Genomic DNA, 13,734 nt, shown 5'->3' on the forward strand with positions numbered 1-13,734 from the left:
TCATGTGAGATACTAGATAACAAATATTTATATAGACTAGACTTCCAGGACTTAACTCACTGAGGAAGGTCAGCATGCCCCAGGTCACAGGTAAGCATGCGTTTATACAAATACTGGACCTCAGGGGACTAGAGATTTGGAAGCCTTCCAAGTTAAATTGTTCCTTACAAGAGCCAGAAGACCTGCAAGAAACAGGCTCGCTCGCAGTTTTTCTCGATTTTGATTTATTATGAGTTTGATCCCTTTCCTATCATGCATCCTTCCCGTTTCTGGTTTCTGAATTCCATTTAGAAATGACTCCTTGGACTACAGGAGCAGACAGCTGTCCTCTCTGCAGCTGCCACTGGGTTGACCGTGGCTAATATCTTTGCTTTCCAGAGTGATGTTCTTTGCCAAGTCTCAACTCCCAGATCCTGGCAGCTCCAATAGATGGTGAAAGTCACGCTCACCTCCGGGAGCCACTTCTCCCGCCTCCACCTGCTGCAGGGTCTTTATGCACAAAATCTCCTTGCCTCTCAACTGTGACGATGCCTACCAGTGTCTGCCTTGTACACAGACTCCAGCAGACACAATTTAGAAGAAAGAAGACTTTGCTAGAACTCCAGGCTTGCTTTTCTATCTGTGGTTTTAAAGTGATGTCCCTTTCCCAAAAGACTGACCTGAAAACAGCAGCCCATCTCCTGACCCCTCATTACCTGGTGGTCAGAAACTCAATGAGCTTGTTTGCCTTCTCGTCTGTTTCAGCAGCTGCGTCCACATCTTCAACCTCTTGGGTCATCTGCGGGAGGTTCCCACTGCTGTCTCCCAGACTGATACTGGAGGAGGTGGAACTGGAGCTCAGCCCCGAGTCTGGCACCGGGGAGGACTGGTCCTCTCTCAGGAAGTCAAAGCCACCTGGCGGAAGACAAGGTCAAGGTGGAACTTGCAGGCCGGGCACTTAATGAGGTCAGGAGGTGCGCATAAAGAAGTGTGTAGTTATTTAATTTTGGGGGGAAAAACGCTTCATTCTGGCTATGGCTATGATTAAATAAGACTGACACTCTTTCCCTGCTTACGGATTAATTGCACTGCTGTGTAAACGAGAGTGCATTTGGTAATAGAGGGCGATCTGCTATTTTCTACTCTGGTGTTTTAAGTGACGCTTTCTACAAAAGAAGTGTGTGTGTGTGTGTGTCTGCGTGTGCATTCTCACACACGTGCACAGGCTGATGAATAGTTCCTCTAAGCACGTGCACCTAACTGTGCTGTTAGTAAATTATTCTTGGGTAATAGACAACTTAAATATGTGAAATGATACCATTTTTGAGGATATCGGCACTAACCAGCGATAAGTAGATTATACATAATGTTTTGAGCAAATGTACCCAGAATTGTGAATACTGTGTGTATATTAATATATTTTAATAAAATATGTCTCAAGGCAGACAAAATAAATATGGTGTAAGTAAATACTATACTACAGTTAGTATTCTACATCTCTGGGTAGGTTGTGGGTTTGAAAATGTATACACACGACCATTCCTTTTCTCCTACTTAATAATTATAAAAAGTACATAGTTCTGGTGTGTCTGACAGATATATTAAATTATGAGTAAGAAGCCCTGGGTCTGAGTATTATCTCTGCTATTTAATGTGTAATCTCAGGGAGTCAGGTAACTTCCCTGTACCCCAGTTTCCTATTACAATAAGATGAAGACAATTTTTATCACATAGGTTTTTAGTATGGATTTGAAAGCAACTGTAGTTGAAACTGGGTGTTCAATAAATCTTTAACAAATGTTTATAAAAAGAAGACACTTCTCAAAGTTTTGGTACACCTAGTCCATGTGTACTATATAGGGCTTCAATCATTTCACAAGGTCTTGCCTACGGTATATTGTGTTCGCTTTGGTTTTGTTAATCCCCACTCTAAACCATTTTCTGCCACATCAGTGGTACAGTGAATACAAAACTGATGCATTCAGAGATACACAACTTAACAGAGATTACAATTTTCTCATTCTAAGGCCATGTGCTTAACGGAATACATCCCTACCTTGGGGAGCTAGAACAGCCAGTCTTCAGAATCCGTTACTTAAGCATCGTCTACAGTGAAGAGAGTTTTGTGTCTCTGAGAGGCTATTGATGGATCACTTTCAATTAGGTGTAGCTTGGTTCAAAATAAAGAGCTTAAACTGAGGTCAGTAAGTCCTTGCATTTCAGAGTTAATGACTTCAGATTTGTTTTCCAGAGAAATATGCAACGTCTGTCAGAAGACAGGACAGGGCCCAGGACAGGAGTGCCTAAAAGGTCCTTCCTTTTCAAGGTAATGAGAGAAGTACGTGGTGACTTATGAAATGCCAGCCCACATCCAGTGCCAGTGTGATGTACAAAATAACGAGGTAAAGAAAAGTAGCCCCAGAACTGTCAGTTCATCACCATTTTAAGATATTTTAAAATGTTCTGGTTCTCAGTGAGAACCGCTGGTCAACCCTTTTGGGAACGTTTTCATGAGTAGCTTGGACACAACGGGGTCATTTCTTTGACTCAGCTAATGCTTTCTGTCCTCATTTCTAAGAAGAAATTTTTGGTTTCAAAACAGCAATGATTTTTAATAGACTTCCACTAACGGTGCCTTCCAGAAAAAAGTCAGTCATTTAATAGATCCCTTCAAGGGAACTAGAAGGTACACAGTGAAACATCTGGCGCCTTGGTGACGCCTGCTCTTGAGGGGATGGAGATGGTCACTTTTTTCTGCATCTTCCTCCACGGGTGTTCTAGACTCATGCTCTTGGTCAATGGACATTTGAATTTTCAGTGTACCAATAGGAACATATTTAATGAAAACAGCAATCATCATAACAATGTAAAAAGTATATTTGAAAATATTTACTAATGAAGAAAGATTCTGAGAGGTAAGTTCACATCAAGTGAAACGGTGCATATTAACAGTCCTGTCATTTACCACTTAGGGAGCTGGCGGGTGGGTAACAGCACCCGAGAAGTTAATTGGGGCTCCAGTGACACCTCGAGTTATCCTCATACTTGTGACTCTGTCTCAGGTTCCCGGCCACTCCTTCTTTTGTTACCTGTGTAGAGATACTCGGGTTGGTAAGCTGGCTGCACTGTTAGAGTCTTGGCTTCACCCATCTCTCGAGTCTGCAGGAGCACGGAAGCAATTGCATGGAAATTGCTGTTGCAAGAGAGGGCGATCAAGAGGTGAAGAAGCAATTTTTTGCTGTGTTCAAAGACTTCAGGCCGGTAATGGTCCAAACCTGGAAGAAAACGGTGGAATCTCTCAGCATAAACAAATCTTCAGCTCGTTTAGATTCCAGGGATAGTAAAGATTCCAAGATACCCAGGAGGAACATGTTAAAAGAATGTTTAGTTTTCTTTGTTATTGTTTGTGTTACCGACGTAAAGAAGTTGGTCCTAGGCAAAATAAAATGTTTTATTCCTTAAATCAAATGTTCTCATAAAGCACTGATAGACGGACTTTTCTTGACCTCTCCATAGCATCTGACATGCTTAGCATTCCTCTTCCCTGAGATGTTCTCTCCCCTGGATTTCCCTGTCACTGCAAGATTCTAATTTTCTCTCTCTCTCTCTAACTGAACTTTTGAGTCTCCCTGCCTGGCTGGTTCCTCTTCCCATTTTTTTGCTCTTGAGTATTTTAAAATCTCAGTGCTTGGCCCACCATGCTCTACATTCTTTCTCTCTGTGCACCGACTGTGTCTCATGGCTTAAAATTTATCACGTCGAACCAAAGACCCACAAAGAGGCCCAACTTGTTTTGGATATCTTTATAGAAATAGCACTGGCAAGGTACCACTCTACACTGTAGTGATAGTACAATTTTAAACAATGACTGATCAGCTAGAATTTTAGAGATGTCACAGAAAGACAGTGAAAAACGGAAGAGACTAGATATTTTGGAAATGAGGAAAAGCAGGATGTCCATGTAAAAGGAAAGCTCTGTGGGTGACTTCTGTAGGTTTTGGACCCTATTGGCTAGAATTCCTCTTGGTTCCAGTCTTACCTAAGAAGACAGCATGGAGTAGCAATGGGAGATGAAGAGCCCAATCTTCTCTTACACTGTGATCCACCACCATCTCAGTCATAAAAATGACAGCAATATTGCACCTAATCAATGAAATGATGAAATTAATGCAACTTCGGAAGAGGATGAAAATACACTGATAGATCATTAGGTCACAATTACATCCAACTTGTAAACCTTGTTGAAGAATTATGTAAGGCCCTTATTCCAGGGAAATGGAGTTTCACTTCTGACACAGCACAGAGCTCTATGAGGAGAAGAAACTTCAGCTGAGCTAATTCACATAATGGGGATTCTACTAGTTACTAGGCAATAAGAGCTGAGGAATGAAGAGAAACAGAAGACAAGGGCTCTCTCTTCAAGCTGCTCACAATCTAAAAAGCATAACAGAATGAATACCCATACCAAGGTGACATCACGGAAAAATTCAGAGGGCTACAAGGCAGCTTTGCACCCTGGTTAATGGCTGACCAGACTCTGCCAATACGCTGGTAGCTGCAGATCAGGGTAGCACGTTCCCTCTGATTTCAAAGGTCATTTCATTTGATGGGACCTGGAATCCCTTTCCCTCTTTTCACAGGAAGAAAAGTCCGTTCAAAGTTAAGTGATCATTTCCTTCTACCTGTACATGCTACTCACCTGTGGAGTGGCCCCCGGGGAGTGATGGTCTCTGGAAGGTAGTCCACCAGGGGGGCCCAGCACCCTCCAGTACAAGGCATGGGTAAGGGCTGCGGCTGTTTGGTCTCCGTAATAGTCAACAGCCAGCCAGTATAGGGAGAAATTGGGTCATCTACAGAGTGAGAAACACAAGCGTGCTTTAGTTTCAGGCAGAGGAGGTTTTTATTTTCCCTACTTGACTTTTTAGAAACTTACAAATTCATGCTTGTAAAAATAACTTTCTAACCATTCCATTTGGTGAGCATGAAATTATATGATCAAATGGGTTGGAATTACTTGATTACGTTTCTTTCATTCCTTTGTTTCTTGGATATCTAATTTATGGTGATTCATTATAGAGTGATTAAAAATATGAAAATATAGATACACAAAAAGAGAAACATGAAATCACGTGAGTTCCCATCACTGTGACAACTCGCTCTTTCTCTGATCTCCTCCATCTCAGTAAAGTGCGATTCCTTATTTCCAGTTCGCTCAGGACAGGAGCCTTGGAGTCCTCCCTGACTTCTCCCTTACATCTCATATCCAACTTCTAATCATGATGATCATGATGGTGGTGACAGTAATAATTAAAATAACAACATCTGAACTAGCATAGTGAATGCTTACTTTATGCCAGGCACTGGTCTATGCATCTCACATATTAATAACCCAGTGATGGGTACCTATTATCCCTATTTTATCAAGGGGACGCTAAGGTTAAGTAATTTGTTACCATCCACATTATTCAGTGAGCTCTACCTCATCACAAATCTAGGATACGACCACCTCCATCACTACTATCCTAGGCTAAGCTCCCCCCGTCTCTCCCTGCTTCCCTCCTTGCCCCTCTACAGTCTGTTCTCTGCAGAGCAGGCAGAGTCATCCTTTTAAAACAGAAGTTCATTCAGAGTCCCTTCCTCTGCTTACCACTGGCCAGTAGTTCCCCTTAACACTCAAAACGAAATCCAGCAGCCCCATCAGGGCCTTTAAGGCCTGACAAGATCTTTCTCCTGTTTCTCGGCTTATCTCCTTCTGCTGTCCCCTTTGCTCACTGCCCGCCAGCCACCCTGGCTCTTCTGCTGTTCTGTGACCGTGCCAGGCGCCGTCCACCTACCGTCCACCGCACAGCTGCAGGGTTCTTCCCCAGATGGCCGCGTGGCTCACTCCTTTACTTCATGCAAGTCTCTGCCCAAGTACCACTTTATTGCAGAGGATTTCTGTGACCACTGCATTTAAAATCCACCCCATCCCCAATCACTTTCTCTCCCTCTCTGCTTTAGTTCCCCTGCGGCACCGATTCCCCAGTGCTGACGGCTTCCCCCTCCTCTGCCTCTACCACAAGCTCCCTGAGAGCGGGACTTTCTCTACTTTGTTCCTAGTACACAGAGCAGTATCTGGCACGTCGCAGGAGATCAGTACATATATATTTTGAATGAATTAATGAACTTCCTCAACAAAATATTTTTCAAGTAAGCACAGCAACAGATCTCATGGAGTTATTTTTTATAACGCTCTCAACCCAGGCCAGTGGCATTCAAGACAAGCCTCTGCACTTGGGGCCACGTGATATGATCAATGCATATGGCTTCAGACAAGCTGCTTAATCCTGGGATAGACTTTAGTGTATGAAGAGGAAGGACGTTTTTATAACATCGTTAGGCAGTTTCTCCAAAATACAGTTTTGTTTGTTTGTTTGTTTTGCAGTACGCGGGCCCCTCACTGCTGTGGCCTCTCCCGTTGCAGAGCACAGGCTCCGGACGCACAGGCTCAGCAGCCATGGCTCACGGGCCCAGCCGCTCCGCGGCATGTGGGATCCTCCCGGACCGGGGCACGAACCCGTGTCCCCCGCATCGGCAGGCGGACTCTCAACCACTGCGCCACCAGGGAAGCCCTTGGTTGCACTTTTGAAGGTAGTGAGAGGTAGCTGATTCAATGCTACTGGTCCAATGCAGGACGCTGGTCTTAACAGTTAGCAGAGCTGATGGAGGGGATGCCTTCCTGTGGCGAAAACTGAGGCTCCAAACCCACACAGGGACTAGAACCAAGCACAGCCCACTTCTCCTGGGGTGTGAGCTGAGGGAGTCTCCAGGGGTTAAGACCAGGAGTCACCTCAGAAAGTGACTCTTGACTCTTTCTAACACACAAGCAAATGAGCAACTAGAAACCTGTCACTCTATGCCATGAAATGTGCTTGGCCACATTTTTAGCCCAGAAAACATTTTAAGCAGGTGTAATAGTCACTCAGCTTAGTCCACTCGGTAAACTACCTGCAGGGTGCATCACCTTCAGCAAACTACCTTCTTGAATAACTGTCCAAGGTGAGTTAGTTGCAAAAAGCACTTCTAAATAATCAGTTACTCTACAAAACTAGGAGGGGGCAAAACTGGGAGAGCACTGAGGAATTAAAACAGACTCGTGAGACTTCTGTCGGGAAAGGACATGCTACTTTTCGTTTCTGATGTTCTCAGACATATATCCAGTCAGCAAAAATGTGCTGCGAGGGATTAAGCTGACCTAAAACTGATTTCTACAGTTAGGCCTAAACTGCTAGGACTCAGCTGCTATCCAACTTAACTAGTTGTGTCCTTACTGTGGGGTTACAGACATTAGCATATGGCCTTGGAAAATAATCCAGATATGTTAAGTAGTTCTGAAAAAAAAAAGCTTACATAACGTTGGTAGAAAACTGCTTTATAGACCGGGTCTAAATCAGTTTGCTTGTCCATTTTACTCAAGGTGGTACGGTTTTTTAATAAAAAATACACTTAGGAGGTACACATCACCTTGATTTTTGGATAACCCAGACCATGAAGCCCTGGGCCACGAGGTCTCTCCTGATCCCTTCTCACTCTTCTTACCCTTGCTGATACCCTCAGGAATTCAGGGAGGAAATGACTGCCCTTAACATATACCAGACGCCTGGCCATAAGGTTTTGGAATTGAGCCTGCTACCTTTTGCTTCTCTTGTGGCATACTCTATCCATCACTGGGTAGCTGGAACCAAACATGCATCTGGGAGGACCCAGTTACCCAAGTCCTGAGGGTATTCGTCCCTTATTAGACACACTGCTTCATCCAAGACAGCCAAGGTCAAGTTCTAGTACTTGAATGCCTGGGAAAGGATCTTAGCATATAGTTTATGTACTTTCTGTTATGAGGATCTGTTTGAGAAGCTTGATTCCATTTTCTCTTTCGATGAGGAATTGAAGATTTGAGCTCTCAGCACCCAAACTACTTTTCTGTGAACTCCAATTTCCCTCGCTAATATTAGTAACCTTGTAAAGAATATTACTGACACCTGACTCAATTAAATTCAAGTTCTGTACCCAAAATTTCCCATTAAAATGCTGTTTATGCTGGTATGACAAATTTACAAACATTTCTGGGTAAAACAGAGGCCATAATGATACTACTAGACTACTCTTTATACCTTTATCTGCATTCACAGTAGTCTTTCTTTCCCTTTATAACTACTTCTATTACTTTTTCTTTTTGTCCCTAAAGTCAGTGATCTGAGTTTATATAATGACACAACTATTACCTTATTTTGTTATAATTATCCCCTGAAATTCACTATTTTAAAATATGTAAGGAATATGAAGTTTTAATACCAGAGGGCTCTGAAGATGTATTTTCAAAATGATTGTTACTTTGTTACAGCGTTTTCTACCAAATTCTTGGTCCTAAACCCAGAACAAAGAGATATACTTTGAAGGAGTCAACTGGCCAAAGTGCAACAATCTTCCTAATGTAAAATCCACAGTCACAGAGTGCTTTGCTTTGTTATATCTCGCCTGTCACGTTCTGGGGGAGTCAGGATTGGACTGCCTAACTTTTTCATGATTCAGTTTTTCTGTCCTCAAATTCTGTGTTACCAAATATTGCACAGCAATGACTTTTCTTGAACCAACAACTCCATTCCTCAGGTACTGCTCTCCTCATCTATAAAGTCTGGTCCTGCCTAGATTCAACCGTTTGGTGTCTGGATGGCAAAGCCCCTTGATGGGGCACAGAAAGGAGGGAAAATGCAAAGAGCTTTTTTGTTTTTCCCCCCCTAATCTCATACTGACCTTTCTAGAAAAAGGTTTTATAGGGACATAGTTAAAACTTAACCCAAGTATGGCAATATAGATGGATTTTAGACATTCCTCCAATTGGTATTTTGAATGGTGGAGAATTGCCTATCTATATCTGCATTAAGGAGTAAAGTAAGGGCAACTGAAATGTGGTGTCATTAGAACTGCTAAGCTCTTACCCCACTCTGCACATTTCCCATAAGAACAAAACAACTCAAAACAACCACTACAAAGGCCCAATGCACTGACTTACAAAATGAACCTAACTCATGAGATATCATATTACGATTTCCACCAAAATAGACAAATAAGTTCTACCAGATAGTTTACCGATTTCCTTAGCATACCTAAATGTCACTGGGAGTGTTCTTTGGTTCCAGAATTTCTGTAACTTGTGAACAAGTAATACCCATCACCTTCTGAGTCTCTACACAACCTGTCCAGGGCTTAAACAAAATTAATGAATGCATTAACCTTTTTGGTTTCTCCAACGTCCCAAGGTACAATGAAATTTCTGTGATAATTTTATCTCCCAGTCTGGCAAGGTTTTCACTTGGCCACTGAGACTGTGCCGTTGAGATATTCAATGTGAAAACAAATCTATCCTGGGTGAGCTGACTCACAAAGCTTAAAGGTTAAATCCACTCCCAAGACAGGTCAATAAATTGAATGGAAACCTTTGTTTTCTCATGAGACCATTTCTTACTAGCCTTTCCCCAACTGCATTACCAAGGAAAAGGGCCAAGAATACAAAAATATGGCTTTAGGTAGTAGCTTGAAGTTTTAACAGCTTTGATTCATGCACTGCTTGGCTTCTTTTTACCTTTAAGAGGTTGACTTGCCCATCTACATAGTTGGATTAAGTGGTTACTTAATACTTATGGGCCCCTTTTTAGTGGTTAGAACAAGAATAATCAAAATACTCATTTTTTATTCTCCAACCCTTTGCCTTCCATCTGATCACCCCCCCACCCCAGCCTGTTGGTACTTACTTTTATCCTCGTCGTACGATCCTCCAGAGCTATTGCTGTATCTCGACTCCAGACGGGTATGGGCTCTAATGACGTTACTGAACCTTCAAATACAAGAACCGTCGTGAGATACTGACATGTGGGTTTGTGCTGTGACACAGAAAAACATACTATTTTGGGGCAGCTAGTTCTCATGATCCTTTTCCTAAAAGAATACTGTAAAAAGTGGTGGCGCAGTGGTTGAGAGTCCGCCTGCCGATGCAGGGGACACGGGTTCGTGCCCTGGTCCCGGAAGATCCCACGTGCCGCGGAGCGGCTGGGCCCGTCAGCCATGGCCGCTGAGCCTGCGCGTCCGGAGCCTGTGCTCCGCAACGGGAGAGGCCACAGCAGTGAGAGGCCCGCGTACCGCAAAAAAAAAAAAAAAAAAAAAAAAAAAAGTGTACACCAAACACTCCTTTTGTCCTCGAGAGGGCCAGTGGTCACTCTTGCTCAGGAGCACAAGTTCAAACCTTGAAAATAAACATTTTAAGACTAATATTTGAATTAAACTAGAAAGTTATATCATTTGTTTGGAAATAAAATGGGCATGATACTGAATAACATGAATCCTTTACTCACATGGTAACCTGGCATACGGGAGGCGGTCAAGGAATAATTGCTGAATGATTGAATAAGTGAAAGGAGACAGAATCGGAAATAGTTGGAAACAAAAATAGTTTCATAACAAATTTTGGACTTAACCAGCTTTAAAGTTTTCCTTAAAGTGTTTTTAGGAAAAGGTACTAGTTGAGGCATGATATAACCAGAGGGACTCTTTCTGTCTGGTCTCTCTTGTGGCTTACGAAGTAATCAAAAAAAAAGAGAAAAAAAGGTTGAAGTATAATAACTTCACATACATTAACTCATTTAATCTCACTCACTCAACTTTGAGATAAGCATCATTTACTTTGCAAATGAGGAAACAGGCCGAGTGAGGCTAAGCAACTCGTCCAGGGTCAGGCCGAGGAAGGTGGCAGTACAGGGATGCTTTTATTGCCGTGTTGCCTCCAAGAAGGGGGGGGACGCGAGCTCAGGCTGAGCTCTCGCTCACTAGCTTGGTGACCCTGGGCAAGTCCTTTACCTCCTTGGGGACCCTGTTTCCACACCTGCCAAAAAGGAATAATAACACCTCACCATTTATTTCACCCAACCTTTTGTTGGGACTGCTGTGGGAATCAAAAGAAATGATGTGAGAATTTCCAAAACTCCAAGTCGCCATCCAACTATAGGTATTAATTATTATACCTCTACCTTGAATTTCTAGAATGCCTTTTTAGGGTACCAAAGACTTACAAATCAATAGCATTTTTACCATCTAAAGAGCTATAAGGTCAGGCAAGGGTGTGGATGAGGGGAAGTGTGGGTGAAACGGTACGTCTATATTTACTTTACATAAAATGATACAAAGTGGGTTTTGTCTACATTATTGACTGGGTGTTCCCTCCTAACTGATAGCAGATCAACACTCTATTTCCCTCTGGAACACTAGAAAATACACGGCTATAGCTGTCCTCATCAATGTATGGAGAAACAGTGATATTTCAGGAAAATGTACTGGATGTACCATTAAGATGCTACCTCGTCCCAGGGTATAACCTCAGAACACTGCAATGATGATTTGAATTTTCTGAATATAGAAAGGTATTGAGTATAAAGCCTTTGGTTTTATTCACTCTGTAGATATTTGCAGCAGCTTTTTTTTTTTTTTTGGTCCTGACGAGCCACCTTTCTCCCAGTAACTTTGTATTTCAAACATTCTTCATTCTCTTATCTTTTGGGCTATTAATTTGTGAATCCATAAAACAGAAGATGGAGGACATCTGCTTAGTTTCATATAAATCAGGCCACGTAATTGTCTAACTGGTACTTATGAAATTGGAAAAGTGACAAACCTATTACCTTCTGAAGAAGTTCTACAATCATATTTATGCTGATAAGTGCAAAGATATAAACAGCATATGCAGAGCCCAGACATCACTCAACAGGGAATCAAAACAGGGTGATGAAAGAATTCCACATCTGGAGATTTCCACAGGACAGAGAGCTTTGCAGCCTTCCTAGCTATTCAAGAATTGTGATATACGTCGGTTTTACAATCGTGCTCGGGAAGGCCAGGCAGGGAAGAATTATAGAAAAGATGTCAGTTCTTCTCTTTTCCTTTTGAGATAGATCTAAAGGATTGCTAGGAGGCGTTTACGAGGTCAAGATGAAGGGGAGGAGCAAGCCCCTTCCAGACTATTCTCCCTATTCTGGAGAAGGTTGAAACCACAGAGCAGGGAAGTGTACACTTGGCAAAAAGAAAAGGTAAAAAACTGATTCCCAAGAGTAAAATCTGCTGTGTTCATTTGCTTTCCTGGGTTGAAGAAAATAATTTTGGGTCTAGGTCCTAGAGGAATTTCAAGGACTAAGTAGACTGAACAGTCTTTTAATATAAAGGTACATGTCTTAGAAATGTTATCATAAAAATAGCTCTGCTAAGAGAAAAACGAGAAGCACAAAGTGTTTCCCTAAATTTTCTCTTGCTGATTTTGCTCAAATTAATACTTACACAACTTTCTGTGGGTTACTAATCTCTACCCCTGTATCAACACAGATCACCAGAAACTTACATAGCTGAAGTTTATTGCTTTTAGTTCCTTATGAACAATCCTTTCGTGGCTTTTATCAATGGTTGATGTATTAAAAATACTTAAACGGTTTGTTTCTGCATATTTTACGAACTGTTATTTTAATTAAAAATATGTGTTCACTTTATTGTTTCATTTTAAAAACTAGATGATAAATACTTCTTAGAGCTGAGGAACACTTATTGAGTAGCTTCCAGTGAATTGCTTTTGCTTGTTTACTTTTTGATGTACTGAAAGTTACAAAATTTGCTCTATTTTTCTTTTCTTACTTTGACTATTGAGGAACTCAATGTTAGGTTAATATTAACTTTTAGTAGTTCTCTTTAGGACTTTTGACATAACTGTCTTACTTTCCTTTTAGCTTGACTCATTCTTTTACCCTGGTTTTACTATAAGTTACCTAAACTTTATGTCAGTAGGTATGATATTATTAAATATTTCTGAATTATATCTAAGAACGATTAACTAGTTGTAAAGGACATGGCATCAGGGCTGCCTCTTTGCACAACTCCATGGTGCCCCCTGGAGCCCAACAACGCATTCTGGTGACTGGTACCCCCAGGAGTTGTGTCACACAGCAGCCAGGTCATCGGTATTTGTGACCAAGATTATCTCTGTAGGCTCTTTGTCTAGAAGGATGTAAAGAACAGAGTAAACAACTGTCTTGTGTAATGGGGTTAGTAAGAGGGAGGGAGAAAGGGGGGCTGGAGGGTGTTTGGATAGCTTATCCACCTCTGGGGCTGTGATGTTTCTCCAATTTTCATTCACATACTGAATAAACATTTTAAGAAATGATTACTATGTGCAGCATAGTAGGGTAATCACTGAGGATAGAAATATGTATAAGAGCTACATAGTCTGTTTTCTAAGAATGAAAATCTAGTGGTTGAGACACAAGTATGCTTGCAAGTATCTATAAGTCAACATGACAGGGAGGAAGGCGGTAAGTAGATTGCAGAGAAAAAGGACACTTTAGGCTGAGGGCACCGTCTACCTTCAAAGAAAAGACAGACTATATTAGAGAAATAGCATAGGTGGAATATAGGGTCAATGGAATGATAGTATCCTTTGTGATAGAACATTCATATAGGTATGACCATATATATAAATATGACCAGTTAACCTACCTATAGGTAGATAAACAGATATAGTCAGTGTGAAATAACAGATGTGCACAAATATGTAAAAATGTGGGTAGCATCAGGCTTTGTAATGGCCAACAGAGATGTGGTGATAGAGCAAGAAAGCAAGAGATAAACAAGAAAGCCTAGTACAGATATTCTCTGGCTTCTTCATTTTAAAGGCTACCACTAAAAATTTAG

At 41.7% G+C, this 13,734-nt stretch overlaps 1 protein-coding gene across 6 annotated transcripts in view; it reads right to left on the reverse strand.

Moving 5' to 3' along the window:
• The window catches only part of FRY (FRY microtubule binding protein), a 327,504-nt gene that overhangs the window by 61,733 nt on the left and 252,037 nt on the right, over positions 1–13,734 (reverse strand). For all 6 annotated transcript variants that reach the window (XM_067713507.1, XM_067713509.1, XM_067713511.1 and 3 more), the window contains exons 36-40: positions 9,768–9,850; positions 4,679–4,829; positions 4,019–4,122; positions 3,069–3,254; positions 696–894 (exon numbers count right to left, since the gene is read on the reverse strand). In XM_067713507.1, the coding sequence (XP_067569608.1) occupies positions 696–894; positions 3,069–3,254; positions 4,019–4,122; positions 4,679–4,829; positions 9,768–9,850 (723 nt within the window). The remainder of the gene's footprint in view (positions 1–695; positions 895–3,068; positions 3,255–4,018; positions 4,123–4,678; positions 4,830–9,767; positions 9,851–13,734) is intronic.

This window comes from Pseudorca crassidens, chromosome 18 (genome assembly GCF_039906515.1).
Source record: "Pseudorca crassidens isolate mPseCra1 chromosome 18, mPseCra1.hap1, whole genome shotgun sequence".
NCBI classification, from domain to species: Eukaryota; Metazoa; Chordata; class Mammalia; order Artiodactyla; family Delphinidae; genus Pseudorca; species Pseudorca crassidens.